The sequence below is a fragment of the Cebus imitator genome, unplaced genomic scaffold, assembly GCF_001604975.1.
Source record: "Cebus imitator isolate Cc_AM_T3 unplaced genomic scaffold, Cebus_imitator-1.0 Scaffold549, whole genome shotgun sequence".
Taxonomy (NCBI): Eukaryota; Metazoa; Chordata; class Mammalia; order Primates; family Cebidae; genus Cebus; species Cebus imitator.
This window is the reverse complement of record NW_016107864.1, coordinates 103702-121104: the sequence shown is the minus strand read 5'-3', so window position 1 is coordinate 121104 and position 17403 is coordinate 103702. Positions and strand designations below refer to the sequence as shown.

The window sequence follows — 17403 nt, the reverse complement described above, 5'->3', positions numbered from 1 at the left end:
TTTTCTTTTGTAGAGATGGGCTCTCACTAAGTTGCCTAGGCTGATCTTGAACTCCTGAGCTCAGGGGATTCTCCCACCTCAGCCTTCCAAAACTTTGGGATTATACTCATGAGCCACTGCACACAGCCATCTGTGCTTTCTTTATGAATAACAATATATAACGTATCTGAACCTTTGCTAGACTAAATCCTTTCATGGAAACTAAGTTTACAAACTCTGCACAATGCCATGAGATGTTGATATTATGAATGAAATTGCTCAGTTACAACCTTAAACCATATTAAGAAAATCTTGTAAATTGTATATTTAACAGAGTGAAAATGATATCGGGTTAGGACAATGGGGTTTAGGATTTTTATAAAAGGACTAAACAAATATTATTACAAAATAACCAGAATTAAAAATATGATAGGGAATCAAATTCTTCTGTTACATAAATTATTCCCTGTAGAATAGGGTAGAAAAGTATATATAAAGAAATCTCTGAAATCAGTCATTCAGCATTTGAAAGTTACATTTCAAAAGGTATTGCTGTGAAGGATCAAAAATGAACAAAAATTATATGGTAATTTGTACTGTGTAATCTTTCTACAGGAAGCATTGGAAATTATGAATATTGATATTCTGGGTGGGTATATAAATAATTGTACGTGAATTTAAACCTCTCACATGAAGAGTTTAACTGAAAGATAATTGGCCAAGATGCAAACAAACTTCTTTTGTCTTGATATAATAAGTGTTAGCCAATGTTTTTTTGTGTGCAAAAGACCAAATAATAAATATTTAGGCTTTGGGCCATGCAGTCTCTATTGAAACTCAGCAACTCAGCCATCTCTGCCACTATAGCAGGAAAGTAGCCATGGCCAATATATAAACAAATGAGTCTGGCTCTATTTTAATAAAACTTTATTTACACAAACAGGCAGTAGTTCAGATTTAGTCTGTGGGCCATAGTTTACCAGCTCTTGCTGTATGCCATAATAAGACATACAGAAAATTTCAGATACCTAATGTTTTGAGATATTTCGCAGATATTAATACATTTATTTTTATCTTCATTTACTTTATCTTTCTTTTTTCTGGTCTTATGGTTTCCAAATTTTCAGGCCTACCCTTTGAGGGCCTTACTATCAGTACTGAAATATTGCAGCTTCACTCTTAATCACAGATGAACAAACACATGAAATGTCTTCTAAACAGAATGAAGGTAAGGTTGGTTGAAAAGACTAACTCTAACCGCTCTGAGAATACACTACCAGAAATGTGGTATTCAAGAACTGTTTGATGAGCAAGTAAGTTATTTTGATATCATTTTTCCTTACGGCACTGAACACCAATGCTGCCCTCTCCCCATTTTTATTATATCTTTGTCTTCTTTTCCTTCGTTGAATTTTTGTTTTCTGTAAGTGTGGTCAGATCTTCTTTAGCCTAAGAGTAATTTTTTTAATGACCTCATATTACTGAATTATCCCTTACATAGTTTTCACCACATAATTCTTTGTCTTACACTTTTTTTTTCAATTGATGCATGAGAATAGGTATGTACGCATAATAATACATATTTATTGGGTACATAGTGACGTTTTGATACACATAATGTATAGTGATCAGGGTAATTAGCATAGCCATCATGTCAAAAATTTATTATTTCTTTATGTTAGGAATGTTTCGTAACCTCCTTTTAGCTATTTGAAACTATAGATTACTGTTAACTATATTCATCCTACCGTGATAAAGAACACTAGAATTTATTCCACCTACCTAGCTCTGATTCTGCTTCCTTTAACAAAGCTCTGCCTATCCCTCTCTTTCTCCTTACCTTCCCACCTTCTAGTATTTGTTCTAATTTTTACTTCTGTGAGATCAACATTTTATATCTTGCATATTTAGGTGAGAACATGTGACATTTAATTTTCTGTCCTTGGCTTATCACTTAACATTCTGTTCTCCAGTTCCATCCATGTTGCTGTGAGTGACAGGATTTCATTCTTTTTTATAGTTAAGTAGTATACTATTATGTAGATAGACTACATTTTCGTTATTCATCTTGATACTCAATTGCCATTATATTCTGTTCAACCTGGCAGGCCCAGATGAAGGGCGAACCCTCAGTTTTCATGTCTTTCTCTCATCGTTCCTCTTCTTTGACCTTTCTCTTCTGCTGACTACCATCGTATATGACAGTGAGCTCCCTGCTTGTCTCTCTCTGCACGTGTTGCTGCTCAGCCTCTACCTCTTCCTTTTTTACACTTTGAAAGCAGAAATTCTCCAAGGTATATTCTTGATCCATATTTGTTTTTTATTTACACTTTCAAGTTCTGCAATTTTATGTATACTAATAGCTTCAACTTTAACTTCATTCGATCAATTCCTAAATCTGTATTGTTAGCCTTATTTTTCATTGCTGTAGACCAGACTTTTAATCACTGGATGGCTATGCCAAAACCAACATTCCCCCAAACTAACCCATTACCTTTTCTCTAAATCCAAACCCATTTTTCTATTCCTGGCAATGCCACCTTTTAGTCACTAACACTTAGAATTGAAGTTGATTGTGCTGACTTTTACGCAACTTGACATCAAATTGGCAGTCAGCCTGATTGAATCAATGTCTGTAATGTTTTCTCCAAATATGTCTTCTGGCCCCTTTTCATTCTCACTGTTTCTTCTCCAATTCAAGGCCTTGTTACCACTGTATCACAGCATCCTTCTAACTTGTCTCTTCTTTCTTGTGTTATAACTCTATTCATCTTCCTTACCACAGCTCAACTTATGCCGACATCTTGGTCAGAATTATTCTCTGACTTCTGTTTAATGAAAATTAAGCGCAGTGTATTTAGTATGATGTTAAAAACTCTCCACAAATCCGGGTTCAACTTATTTCAACTTTCTCTTTTATAATAACCATGTAGAGCAATGCACCTAGATTATTCACTTGTTGCTGGGCAATCTTCGGTTGACCACTTTTGTCTCTTTTCTTTTATTGTTCTATGTAAATGTTTTCTCCCTGAAATCATACTCATTTTTTTATGGTCCAATGTTTGACATTTTATTCAGAAGAAATCCCTCTATCCTTTTTGTACAAACTTATATAGCCCTCATCTTTTCTTTCTTAATGAAGTCATCACATTTTACATGATGTTGCGTCTCAGTGTCCATATTTTTCCTCACTTAGACTGTAAATCTTCTGATAATAAAGGGTGTCCCATTTATTTTTGCCTCATCAATATTAACTATTAATTTCTATTAATCGTCCCTCTTACTCTTAATTTATGCCTGATTATTTTTCTTTGAACCCATAATCCACAACAAGGTTTTAGCTGTTCTTTTCTAATGGATGGGTACCATATCCTTTTATCAGCTTGATAAGGTACCCATGCCTATCCAAATAATGAAATGGTTCGGTTGTTATTAAAGCATGCCCAGTATTTGGGCAAAATCAGAATCCAATAAATTACACTGTCACCTAATACCTATGGCTTGATGGGAAGCCATGAGGAATAAGGGTAAAGTGATAAAGCTGGTAAGTAAATCAAGGAATAAAAGCCAGAAGAATTCTGAGAACAGAGGGCAAGAAACATCTAGTTAGTATTCAAGGATGGAACTGAAGTTCAAATCAAAAAGGGATGTTGCTTCAAGGATCAGGAGCTGAACTGGCTATCAGAGCCCCTAGTGCATGGTGATCCAATGAAGGGCAGTTCGAGATAAACATTGGGTTAAGCAAGAAAAACCAGGACCTAGAAATATTCTAGGTGTTCACAGTAATTAAATAAAAACAAGAGAGACCACGTGGCTTTAAATTTCCTAGCTTAATATGTTCCAGGATTCCCAGTACAGAAAGAATCTCTGGAAATTAAGGTGAGGAGAAAATGCCACTCTGAAGTTCCTGTGCTGTGTAGAATATTTCCCAGAGAAATAATATCTGTGAAATCCAGCAGAGTTAGCTGGCCAGGGGCTACATCAAGTTCTTCAGTTCCCTCAAAACAACTTAACCACTTACAATGTGTCTTAAAAGGAAACCTCCAAGCAGCTAAAACAAACTTTCAACTGAGATTCAGTTTAACAAACATGCTATACTGTGGCTTTAGGAACTAGGCCACTGACTACCTAAAAACCCAGCTTGCCCACTTGAAGTTAACCTCTAGAAACATTAGTGATCTGTGAAGTTTTCAGGATTAAAACAGTGCTTTATCATGCAAATCATACTTGTTCTTCTCTTTGCTCTCCAGTTACGAATTTATTACCTTCCTGCATTTGATTATTTCCAGTGATATTTTGTTGTTGTTGTTTTTGACATGCTCTTCAGTGATGCAAATTTGTGCCTCCTACTCCCTTAAGTCCTTCTTGGTAAATAATGTTAATCTTCCAATAGGAAGAAGTGGAATGCATTATCATTTAAGAACTATTTATCCAGCATTCTTGCAAAGAAAGCTATGGAGCCACCTTATATATTTGAAATTCTCTAAAGACCCCAGCTTTCTATTAAAATATACTTTTATATATACTTTCTGTGAAGAATTCACTGAAACATGAATCACCTTATAATGAGAAGCTAAAAACATATCAAAATGTACATAAGTATAGGTAATCTATATCAACACACTACGTCTTCCAAATCTAGAGCATACGCTGGTGTAGACTGTATTACAACCCAGCTAAGTTTGAAATCTTGTTTTGACACACTGCTCAGTATTAAGTCTCAGTTGACAAATAATAGGACCACATGAGAAACAGTTCGGCAGTTGGCTGAGGAGACCTTAACTTCCAAAGGGTCAAAGTGGTCCTCCAGAGACTGTTACACTCCCTTAGGGCATTTATTTTAGGAAAGGACACTATTAAGGGACACTTTGAGTATAAAGACAGGTGAAATCACAAAGTATAGCCAGATACATGCTTGAGTTTATCTTTTAATCTATAGATAATGCATTAGAATAAAAATTAATGAATTCATACACCTTTCAAAAGGAAAAACTGAGGAAGAAGTAGCAATAAAGTTATAAATGATAATGATCAGATGAAACAATTTAGTTGAAGCTTGTCTGGGTCTGAAAGAGACTAGGACTCAGCAAATGGTCAAAAGGAAGCATAATGTGTCCTTACTTTGGACAAAAAATAATATTCGGTTCTATATGGCCAAACATCATTCTCTTTTTGCTACATAAATCTTTTTATTTTTAATTACTGACCAAATGCTTTACTGAAACTACTCTTCAGGCCTTTGTTTTGGGATCTCTTACTTCATTGCCACCTCCTGATTGCTGTCCTCTCAGGCCTCCATTGCCTTCCCGCTGTCCTCTGAATCTTGTTTCCGTTCCACTGTCCCCTGAAACCTCCATATTCTTCCTGTGGTCCCTCCAGCTCTGGTTGCTCTGTGGCTACCGAGCGCTGCCAGTGTCGTGAATCGTGCCATTTCTCCTGTATTTCTGTTACTGATGCGGTAGGTGCATCAAAACAAACACCCAGCTTTCCTTTGAGGAAAACCATTCCCTTCACTTTGGAATCAGTCTTCTCACCCAGCTGCTCTTTAAGTTCTTTCCATGCATAACTAATATTTGGCATTTCACTTAAGCATCACAAGGTCATGGTCACAAAACCCACATTGAAGTTGATCAAGGAGCGCTGGTCTATGAATGTGACACCTGAAACATGGGTCAGTGCTGCTGCCAGAGTTTCCCCAACTCTCTTCTCCTCTATCAGCTTCTCCACTGATGGCTTGAAGTGTCTAACGGCAGTGGGAGGCACGGAATCCAAAAGCCTGATGGTATCTTTACTGGAAGCTTTTATTATTCCTGTTGCAGAAGGAACACCATCGTTTGAACTTAATTCTTGCCTTTCGCTCTACTTGTTCTGACTGATATTCTACCTTGTGCTGGTAAAGGCAGATGTACACCCCTGTCCTTCCAGCTCTGCCCATCCACTCGGATAGATGAATGTAGGGCTCTACATCCTTTGGTGGAGAGCTTTGTATAACCAAATCAACCTCAGGGATGTCTAATGCGCGTTCAGCAACATTGATTGCTGCCAAAACTCCAAAACTACCATTTCTAAAACCTTTCTGGGTGATTTCCCTTTGCTTCTGTGGAATGTCTCCATGCAATAGCTGGGTATCCTGCTTTATAGCCAAATTCTGGGACAGCTCCTGGGCTTCTTTCTTGGTTTTACAAAAGATGATAGTACATCCTTGATAACCACTATATACGCAGATGACATCCCCATAACTGCTGCCCTCTGAGTGTGGTGGCACTTAATAGCCAGATGCTCTGCAGTTATTGCTGTTTTCTGAGTCTTTTTACCAATCAGGTCCACCTGTTCATATGTAGATTTCATGTGTTTCTTGGCAATATTAAACACCCAATAAGGGCAAGCTGCAGAAGGAAGCAATGTTTGGGGATTGTCTTCAGAATCTTTCTTGTATGCTACACTTAAAATTTCTTTCACTTGATCGGCAAATCCCATATCCAACATCTGGTCAAATTCCTCCAGGACAACATGCTTAAGTTTGGTGAGATCTAGTTTGCCATTCTGTATGTGGACTTTGATATGACCTGGTGTCCCAACCAGGATATCAATCCCATTCCTCATGTGTTCAAATTGACCTTCATAAGGAGTTCCACCATAAAAACAAGCCACTGACAGCATTTTTGTGATGTTACTGAAGTCTTTGCTTACTTGATTTGCCAACTGTCTTGTAGGTGCAAGAACCAGTACCTAAGGAGGACAACCTCTCTTCCTGTCTTGCAGTTCCCCATGAAGTTTCTCAATGAAAGGGATGGCAAAGGAGAGTATCTTCCCAGTTCCTGCCTGTGCCTGTGCAATTAAGCCCTTCCCACTGTAACCACGATGGAATGTCTTTGCTTGTATAGGAAATAGGAAGATTCACTCCTTGGTCTTTGAGAAGCTTAATAGTTTCTTCAGATGTGGGAAAATTAGAGAAAGCACCATCTTTTAGTTCCACGGGTGTCTCCTGCGCTATTTCACTGTTACTTTCTTCATTGGCCCCTTCATTGGGGTTATAGTCAGATTCAGAATGAGGAAATCCATTCTTCAGTTTAGGGCTTTTTTCTGCAGCTCCTCCATTCATTTCCTTTTCTTTCTTCATCTTCTTGGGCTTAGAAGCATGTATTTCTTTCTCAGAAGGCTCCTCATTTTTTGTACCTTTTTTGGTTTTAGAAGAAACAGCTTCCTTTTCAATGGGCTCCTTTTTCTTTCTCAAACTTTTGGTTTTAGGAGAAATGCCATCTTGAGATGGCTCCTCTTTCTTCTTTGCCTTTTTTGGATTTTGGATAATTCATATCAACTTCAGAAGGCTCTGCTTTCTTTCTAATATGTTTAGCTTTAGGGGAAACTGTTTCTTCCTCTCCTGCTATCTCTTCAGTCTTACCAGGTTTTGGTTTCTCTTTTAACTCTGTTTACTTTTGCAGTGTCTCTGCTTTTTCCATTGCGGTGTCTGATTCCAAACCAATGTCACCATGGAGTTTTCTGGCGTCTTCAGTGTAGGCTGCCTAGGCCAGCTACTCTTCTCAACCGTATTGAATATTTATTAAATAAATTAGAATGAATGCCTTTTCTAACTGTGCACTTTATTTCCAGGAACCCATGTCTTTAAAGGCTTAAGTAGAAAGGGTATGGGCAAATATGACTCATCAATTGGTTCCATCAAAACAACTACTAAGACTATTATGAGTTGCACCCGAGATTTCACAAGGAATGAGAGAATTTCTGACATTAGAAGCTTACAATATAAAAGGTGAAATAAGTGTCTAAAATTTTAGAAAATAGCCCATGATCATTAACACCATTGACTTTACAACAAAAATGAAAGAAACATAGATGCCGTTTTACCTTGATCTGGCCTTTCTCACATGGTTCACTGCACACAGATCTTATGATGTTGCTTTTCTTGGACCATACTTCATCGTCATCCATTTTTAATTCTCCATTGTCCCAACTTCCAACATTGATGTAATCAAAATAATCTTTTCCCATTTCCTTGAAATTCATTATTTCATACCTTAGGAATAAGAACATGATATTTATTTAGATAAAGATATAAATATTCAGCTATGAAAAGGCAATATATTTTATTCCCAAAAATGTCATTGAAGTAACACTGGAATTTTCCATCACAGTACACTTAGAATAACAACAAAAAAAAATCTGCCTATTTCACTTTCTCTGCAGAGACCATTTCTGTGCTTTCAAGCTTACACCTGAAAAAGAAAGTAATCCCATGTGAGAAGGTGACTTGACCTTAGCAGGATGAAAGACAGTTTTGAAATAACTTTAAGAAGTTTAAACAAGTACTACTGTTAGGCTTCTACAAAAGATAGAAAGGTTTTTGTCTCTATTCAAGTAAAATGATAAAACTTACATTGACTAACCAAGTGAGAAATTTGGTAAATCTTTAATCTTACCTTCAGCTTTAGAGGATATAGGGGTAATTTAGTGAAGGCCTCATTTTACCTTTCTTACTGTATCCATTATCAATGGCTAAATTCATTATATAGAGATAATTTCAAGAGCGACGTTTAAAAAAGTTTGAAAATAGCTTCTAAAGCACCTCATGCAATGTAAAAATGCTGGAAGAGAGAAGTTCCTTGTGGGTTCTCAGCCTTTGCTAGCTGTTGTTTTTTGAGTATGTATATAGAAATATAAAAAGAGAAAATCAATGTGCTTACTTACAAGTCTTTTCTTATAATTAAGCTGATTTCTAGAGAAGAACCTGTGAAATATTTTTCCAATTTGAGGATATTAGATAAGCAATACTACCACTGTCTCATTTTCTGTAGGTACGAGTCAGGTACACACTGTGTTCACATAGTATTTAATATGTTTTATCCCCTCAGGACTTAGAGTACTGACAGACAGACATATATATGGCTCCTCCAACCTCCTATGCTCAGCATGTGTAGCTATCTGGAAAATGATATGAATGGAAAATGTTCTAGCTTTTGGATTCAAGTGATGAGATTACTATACTCAAACCAGTGTTCTGTACAGAAATACTGAGAACAAAACTGGCATCAATCTATTGAAACCTATGTTATAAAATGATGCCATTCTGTTTTGATTTCCAGTCACATTTTTTATAGTAGCTTTTTTTTTTTTTTCTAGAATATAACCTCATTCTTGTTTTGTTGGTTGTTCAGTAACTTGAGGATTTTCCTGCAGTGTTGGCAATCAGTAAAGATTTGGGGTAACTGTCTAAATTCTACTTCTAAATCAAAAATATCAATTTATAGGATGCTTTCCTTCCCTCTCAGTCACAATTATCCCATGGCCTCTGTGCATGCAATGAGTTGATATATTAGAATACAGAGCACTGAGGTAAAAATAACTCATGTATTATGTCATTTGCTACTTGAAATATATGGGCTTTAAGTATTCAAAGGGTGACTTTCTATGACCAAATAACCTTTGAAGATTATAGGATGGGAGAAAGAGAAACATCAGTGTCAGACTTGTTTCTTTGCTGCCAATATGAAGAGATATGAGGGTGTCACTCCTCACTCAAAAAATGAGCTGTCAATCCCATTTCTAGCAATTTGTAACTCTGGAAAGTTTAGTTCAAATTGTTAATTTTACAGATAATGGAACTGAAGCTCAGTGAGGTTAATTAATACAAACAGATTGCAGAGTATGTCACTGTCAGAGCCAGGACCTAAACTAAGCCTTTAGATTTCAAGTCTGTGGTTCTTTCTTCTTTATTAGACTGCTCCAGATCCTGGGCACTGCTCCAAATCCTGGCTAGAGCTAAGAGATTGTATTTTCCTTGCTTAAATATTGTAAAAATTTGAACCAATTTATATCTGAAGTCCTTTTCTCTATATCCATGCCTCTTTATTTATGACAAATGGTAAAAAGTAAAAGGATCCAGAATTTTTGAAAAATAACCATGAAAACTCTTATAGATTGGAAAATGTCACATTTGTCAGGGAACTTGTTTTAAGGAAAGTTAAACCTTAATTTCAGTTCAACTCAATAAACTTGTTATAATTACATTAGCGGTAATGAACTCTCCCTTTGGAATTAGCCTTTAGATTTCTGGTTATTGTTTCTTACTACAAGACAAACACACAGAGGTATTATCACTCACGGCTATAGCTGTAAAAACAGAACATTGCTTTAAAAATCTTTTTTTTAGTATCCTAAAAAAAGAAATAGGTGAGAATATATCACCACAAAAGAATATTCTCCCCTTCACTTATGAGTTGGTATGAGCCCTTTTAATTTTCAGAGATAGAATATAGCTTTTATTCTCCATCAAAGGGGGAAAAAAGAGAATGCTTAAAACATACTTATATGTAACTTTTAGGTAAGAATCAAAAGACGTAATGACTTCCTGCAATCTTTAGCCATGAGTCAATCTAGAAGACTGTATTTTGTTTTCTAACAAATAACAGTAATTCAGTTATCTAATTTGTTTTTGATGGCTTTAGTAAAGATCCAAGTGGCACATATTCAGTGTCAGAAGCAAAGATTAATGTGTCATTCCAGTCACAAGACAGTTTAATATAAATCTTCAGCCCAGTTTCTCTTTTTCCTTCTTCCCATTCCCTTCCTCCTATTTATCCCTTCCTCCTATTTATCCCTTCCTCCCTTTTCTTCTTCTTCGATCCTCCTCCTCCTCCTCTTCTCTCTCTCTCTTTCTCTCTCTCTCTCTCTCCCTTTCTCCTCTGGTCTTTCATTCTCATTGCACCTCTTGGTTTCTATGTTTCTCTGCTTCTGAAATGTTTTTCTCAGCATAGTGTATTTGTTTATGTAATCTGTCTTCTTTAATACCTGTCCCTTCCTTCCCCTTACTCTCTACCTTCTCATTTCTGCTCTTCCTTAACTGGCCACAATTTAAACCTACATATTCTAAATAATTTTAAAAATAAATTTTAGATATTGTTCAAAATCAAAATATATTACAACAACAAAAAGTTTTGTTAAAACATTTAAGGGAAACTAGAGAAAGGCAGGGTTCAATTGAACAGAAATAAGGAACTTTCTAAATGGCTAAAACTCTGAAGATTCCAGCCGATTGTCTTCAGATGATAATCAGGGGTTTATTCAAGAGATTGAAACATGGTTGTTACAGAAAGTGAAAAATCACTTGCAGGGGGCTGCAGAGTATTGCGCTGATGTGGTTCCTAAGGCTCTCTCAATTGATAATTCTGATGCTAAAGTGCTTTGGTTAAAAAAAAAAAGTGTAATTCTTAAACATGTGCTAAATTATCTGTGGATTGGCATAATAGATACACCCAAGCCCTGGTCCATTCAACAAAGCAATTACAATGATCTGTACCTTTAGGGTGGGATAATCACAGAGGAAAGCTTTAATTTGACCAAAAACATGAATGGCACCTAATAATAGAACACTTTTATACTATATATTAATACATTGAACCATTTCAAATGTAGTGTAAGAAAAAAAACTAAGGTAAAGTTTAACTTGATGATTGTGCCTGAGATTTGCATAATGTCCTTGCCCTGTTATTTAATTGACAGTGAAATGTTGGGCACGTCTCTTTCTTTCTATGACACTCAGGGGTTTTACCAGGAAAATCTGGACATTGAAACAGACCATCTGTTTCTTTATGAACCTTCTATGAGCAATGCCATATATTAAGAACCAGTGTACACGCAAAGTCATGATCTGCCATTTCTACTGTTCTAACATCTATTTTCTATTTACCACATATGTTGTGCTCCTCTGTTCTTTTTTTTCCTGCCTTATTTTGGGTTAATCTTTCTTTTTTTTTTTTGTTTTTTTTTTGCTAGTGTTCTATTTTGTTGATCTTTTCATAAAACCAGCTCCTTGATTTATTGATTTTTTTCTTTCTTTTTTTTTTTTGTATCTCTATTTTAAATACTCTTCTTTGTATTAAAATTTTAGTGGTTGCTTAAGGGATTACAATATGTATTTTTATTCTACTTAAAGTTAATATTGAGTCACTTAGCGTAAAATGTAAGAAACTTGGCCTTGCGCAATTTCAAATTCTTTTTCATTTTCGCCATTGTTTTAAACTATTTTGCATCCATATACTTACAAATCCCACAATATAATGTTTTAATTTCTTGGTTTAATTATTCAGTTGTACTCAGTCTGTCATTGGCTGTCCATGTTTCCTCCGCCTAATTATGGTCAATTCCAGGCAGCAGCCACAGCCTTAAACTTTAACTCTCAATGAAGTCCCTAAGCCAGAGATTAGCAAACTTTTGCTGTGAGGGGATGTATGGTAAATATTTTAAGTTTGGAGATGGTCTCCACTTACCTCTGCGATTGTTGTGTACAAGCAGCTATAGCACCTAAATGAATGAGTGTGACTGTATTCAAAAAAACCTTACTTATGACAACAAGCAGGAGACTCCATGTGCCGTGCTTTGCAGATCATAGTTTGATGATTGATGATCTAGTCTGCTAATGGCAAAATAGTAAAGGTCCATATTTCTTATCTGTAATTGTAAAATCATTAAAGCTCTGAAAATTACTTTTTTTTTCCTAAGTCACTTGAGAGCAAAGCATGATAGTACCTGAACTTTATCTAGTGATGAAATCTGACTGGAACTAATGTGAGACTATTTATAGTCTTGTTTATCACAATTAAAGTGAATATTTGTATGTTTTGCTACAGAAATATTAATGTGTTTATTAAGGAGTGCTGTTACATATTATGTTAGGGACATTATGTGATTGTTTAAGCTTTTGTAAATTCAAAAATTCTGGATTCTGTAACACCTGGCACCATGTTTTTCATTAGAGCATTGGGACTGATGGTAGGCTAATCAGATGTGAGATTTAAAAACAATGATTAGAACATACTTTCCAACAGTCTGCAAGTGTGTGCCGGAGTGAGCTGCCACCTCTCTCAGCTTCTTCTGTTTAGGATCCTCCCCATTTAACTCTGGAATTTTAGAGGATTCCTTAATCACTCAGGCTCCTTTGGTTTCTCACCCAGCCTGGAATGCCTTTGATCCAGAAGAAGGCTTCTACTCCACAAAAATAACCAAATGTCTACAGATAAATTTCTCAACATATAGTGTTTTAAAAATTTTGATCCTGGTCGACTAATTGGCAGGCTATTGTACAGGGATAGAGTTTGAAGCCCAGGAGACAGAGTAAAAATCTGGACTCTATCATTTACTAGACTGTGTCTTTGGGCAAGTCATTGAACTTTGTTAAGGCTTTGTTAAGCCTTGGTTTTCTTTAACTGGAAAAAAGAGTGGTAACAATTCATACCTTGTAGGATTAAAAAGTAGAGCCCTTGGCTTAGTATTTGGCTCAGAACATACAATATATGCTAGTTATATGTATTTTTTTGTAAATGTAACTGGACTATTGGAAGAAAGAAAAGATTGTAAATCACCTTGCTTCATGCCCTCAGAGGCCAACTCTGATCATTTATTAATGGGTTAATGTTATACCCAAACTTAAGAGTACAAGGATACACTCAGGGCAATCCTGTATTCCTAGAAATTGTTTGCAAAATTTTAAGTATATTGTTCTTGAAAGAATATATATACATTTTATCTGTGTCTCGAAGGGATTCATGTTCCGAAAAAGATTAAGAACCTTTTATAACATATTTGGAGGATTATGAATAAGGCAGTGATGTTTGGCCTGATCCATTAAGGTTTCCCACTGGATAGAACTGGACCTTCTGAGGCATTTCCTCCCTGTCTCGTTTGTGGAATGGGTTGGGTACCTGACATAAAAACTCTTGAACTGGTGGAGCTACAGTCATCAAATTCTATCAGCAAGTCCCAAGCTAATGTCAGTACTCTAGGGATGCACATGGGAATAACAAATTGATATGCAGATATCTGAGCCCAGGCCTTGACCGGAGCCTCAAGACTGAGCTCATTGCTCAACCTGCCCTTAAAAGATTTACAGTTGTGAAGTTTTGTTTGGCTCTGAGAAAATGCTTGTATTTTTTTCTTCATGGATATACTGAACAGCCAAAAAGTAGAACACAACATGTGAAAAGTCAGTTTATTTTGGCAAACCGCCTGGTTGTAGCAATACTTCAAGTCTGCACAATAGAAAAAAAAAATCTAGGTTTTCACTTGGCTGTATCACCTGAAACTATCACTTATAAGTCTGGCATATGAGATAGTAACAGCTGCATTTGGGATAAGCTCCAGCTCATCTCAGAATATAGAAGTGTGCTAAACCAAGGTTGCTGACAGAACGTGTGGGCACAGGTGGTGTGAATTGCTGAGGACTCATGAAACCTCTTGGCAGGGTCAACAATAGAGTGTATTGACAGCTTTCCAAGCACAGTTGTTAAGTATGAGCTATGGCTAGAAGAGCACTTAGAGACAAAGGACCCTGATTGTTTTGATGCAAGGCTGAGTAAAGACTCAGCCCTGCTACCACTCCAAATATCATTTCAGTGACATTATTCCTTATAGATTAAAAGTGTTTATAACTCTTAAATGCCTGTGTAGAGCCATTTAAGAATTGGGAGTAGAAGATAAATGTGAATTCTCCTAAGTTCTGGGTACTCAGTAATTTCTCTGGGAACTGACATAATTATGAGTTTATCTTCCTCAAGCTCCTCTATAAATAAAAGTCAAATTTCAGAGAAAAGAACAATTTAGTCCTCAACAAGGGAGAAAGTGCTCCAGCTGGAGAATAATAAAATAAAATATGACTTATAACTCACTCGCTGTAGGAACAGAAAACAACAGAATAGACCCTCAGCCCCATTTCTGGATTATCAGAAATTGAATTGTTTCTGTTTCAGAATAGTTCTGTTACACAAGACAATAGCCAAATACAGGGAATAACAGGACAGGCATGTACAGAGAAACCACTGAGATGATCTCTATTTATCTATGATCATGTGAGATTCCTGTCTCTCAGTTTAGGTCTCTGAAATATGATGATGATTCCCAAAGCACATTTTGGACATTAGCACCAATGCATTTTTTCCTGGTCACAGAAATGGGGCTGCTTCTTCTCTCTCTCTTTGCTCATTTGGGATGTCAGGGCAGGGGAAACTTGGCCAGGAAACCTAGATTAACCACAAAGGAGAGAAAAAGACATTTCAGGATCAAGTGTTGGCTGTTGTTCTGCCTCTACCGTCTAGAGGATAATTGTAACAATACCTTCCTGGAGAGTCTCCATTCTCGTCGAATAGGATCATATCTCCAGAAACCCCAGTAAAATTGGTTTTCATCAGGGATTCCAAAAGTTTTCGTCCATCAATTGGCTTCATTGCATCACAGAGTCCTGCAACCCCTGGGCAGAGGGACATCTGCATGTTGTGGAGCCCATAGGCCATCGAATAGATGGCGTTGATCACAAATCCCATTTTGGAATCTTGAACATGATGTGTTTTCAGAGTCAGAGAACCTGTTGGGAACAAATTAGGCACAGCTTTGAGATATAAATCTACCCTCAAGACATCCCAGGGTACTGAATAATGGGTTACCTGGAATTAGAGAATGTTCTGGAACAATTTTATCAGAGTTAGAACCAGGGGTAATACTGAGAAACAGGTACCAACATAATGAGCCTAATAGTTATCTTCTGTATTCAGGTTTTTCTTCCAAAATGCTGAAAGAAGATCTGAATCCCCAAGAGTAGCAAGATCCACTTTCTTCCATAACCAAACTCTAGGTATGAATGCAGGATAGGACTGTATTTCTGTATCACAAAATGTTTCTTAAGGACAGATTAATTTCATTAGTATCAGCTGTCACATTATACATTTTCAGTTCAGAAATCTTCAACAAACCTCCAGTTTCTAAACTATTATGTTCTCTTACTTGGCAATATTAGATATTCCACCATCTGATATAAATTTATCTATTTAGATTTATCACCCAGTAATTCTAATCTCAAAGCATATGCTCTCCATAAACTGGCCTATTTGAAAGTTATAAAATAGAACAATTTAAACTCCTTTAATTCATTATTTAATTCAGTAAACATTTATTGGAGTCAGAATATACATAAACCTCTGTAATTAATCATCTAGAGAGAAGAAAAAGATGGTTTGAACGTGGAGCTTGCACATAAGAAACTTGTCTAATAGCAGTGATCAATTATGTAAATACAAGGAAAGGCAGAAGATAATAAATCTGTAAAAGATGTGCAGCTAAAATCTACAGAGGCCCAAAGGAGTGAGAAATATGCTTTCCAATAGAAGGTCCTTGGGAATATTTCATTAAGGAACTAAAGTTTGTGATTGGTATTTGATTTGACAAATATGGACTGAGTGTCTGTGATTTCTAACTGCTCAGAACTTGCTCTGAGTGAGGGACATCATGCTGAACAAGATAGACACGATGCTTGCTCTCGTTTACTTAGAGTCTAGAGGGCAAATGAGCATCTACCTAAGCAGGCAATTGCAATGTGTTCTGACAAGTGCTGAGACGCGACTGAATGGTGACTCACATATGGAAGGTCTCTGAAGCTGAGGATTAGGTTAAGTATCAGCCAGACGAATGGAGAAAAAGAGTGCTCCATGCATTTTTGAAGAGTAACGGATGAGATAGTTATGTTTGGGAAACTTTAAGGAAATCAGAATGACCAACACAGAGAGTAGGAGGTAGGAGAAAAGAGAGAACTGAAATGGTAGAGGAAGGCAGAGATAAGCCATGTTGAGATTGCTGCATTTTGGCTGGACATGGTGGCTCATGCCTGTAATCCCAACACTTTGGGAGGCCAAGGCTAGTGGATCACCTGAGGTCAGGAGTTTGAGAACAGCCTGACCAACATGAAAAAACCCTATCTCTACTAAAAATACAAAATTATCCAGGTATGGTGGTGTGCACCTGTAAGCCCAGCTACTCGGGAGGTGGAGGCAGGAGAATCTCTTGAACCCAGAAGGCAGAGGTTGCTGTGAGCAGAGATTGTGCCATTGCACTACAGCCTGGGCAGCAAAAGGGAAACTCTGTCTAAAAAAAAAAAAAAAAAAAAAAAGCTGCATTTTATCATAAGACATTTGGGACCCATTGAAATGTTTAAGCTAGGGAGGGTCATGAGAGACATGATCATATTTCTATTTTAGGAAGACCAATCTGGCTACATTGTGGAGAAAGGTTTAAACGGCTATAGTGTAAAGCACTAAATGGCTGTAGGAGTATCCAAGGCCATTAAGAGGGAATATAGTCATCCCAGTGACAGGAGAAAATGTCCTTTCCTGTGGTAGAGGCCATGATTATAGACAAAAGTATCTAGGAAGCGAAATCTGTTTCCTAGAATGAATAGGGTTGAGACATATAGGAAGAGTGTGGTAAAAAAGGTGAAATAAAGAGCTGAGGTAAAGCCAGAGCTTATCATTTTGGAAAAAAGTTTTAAGAAAGGTGTTTTTTTTTTTTTTTTTTGAGATGGAGTTTTGCTCTTTTTACCCAGGCTAGAGTGCAATGGCGCAATCTTGGCTCACTACAAACCTCTGCCTCTTG

General features: G+C 36.7%; 1 protein-coding gene and 1 pseudogene across 1 annotated transcript in view; both read right to left on the bottom strand.

The window, feature by feature from the left end:
- GRM5 (glutamate metabotropic receptor 5) overlaps nt 1–17403 on the bottom strand; it is a 155258-nt gene that overhangs the window by 90675 nt on the left and 47180 nt on the right. The window contains exons 2-3 of the mRNA XM_017515413.2: nt 15100–15346; nt 7843–8011 (exon numbers count right to left, since the gene is read on the bottom strand). Of these exons, the coding sequence (XP_017370902.1) occupies nt 7843–8011; nt 15100–15346 (416 nt within the window). The remainder of the gene's footprint in view (nt 1–7842; nt 8012–15099; nt 15347–17403) is intronic.
- On the bottom strand, nt 5179–7657 carry LOC108293816 (annotated as a pseudogene).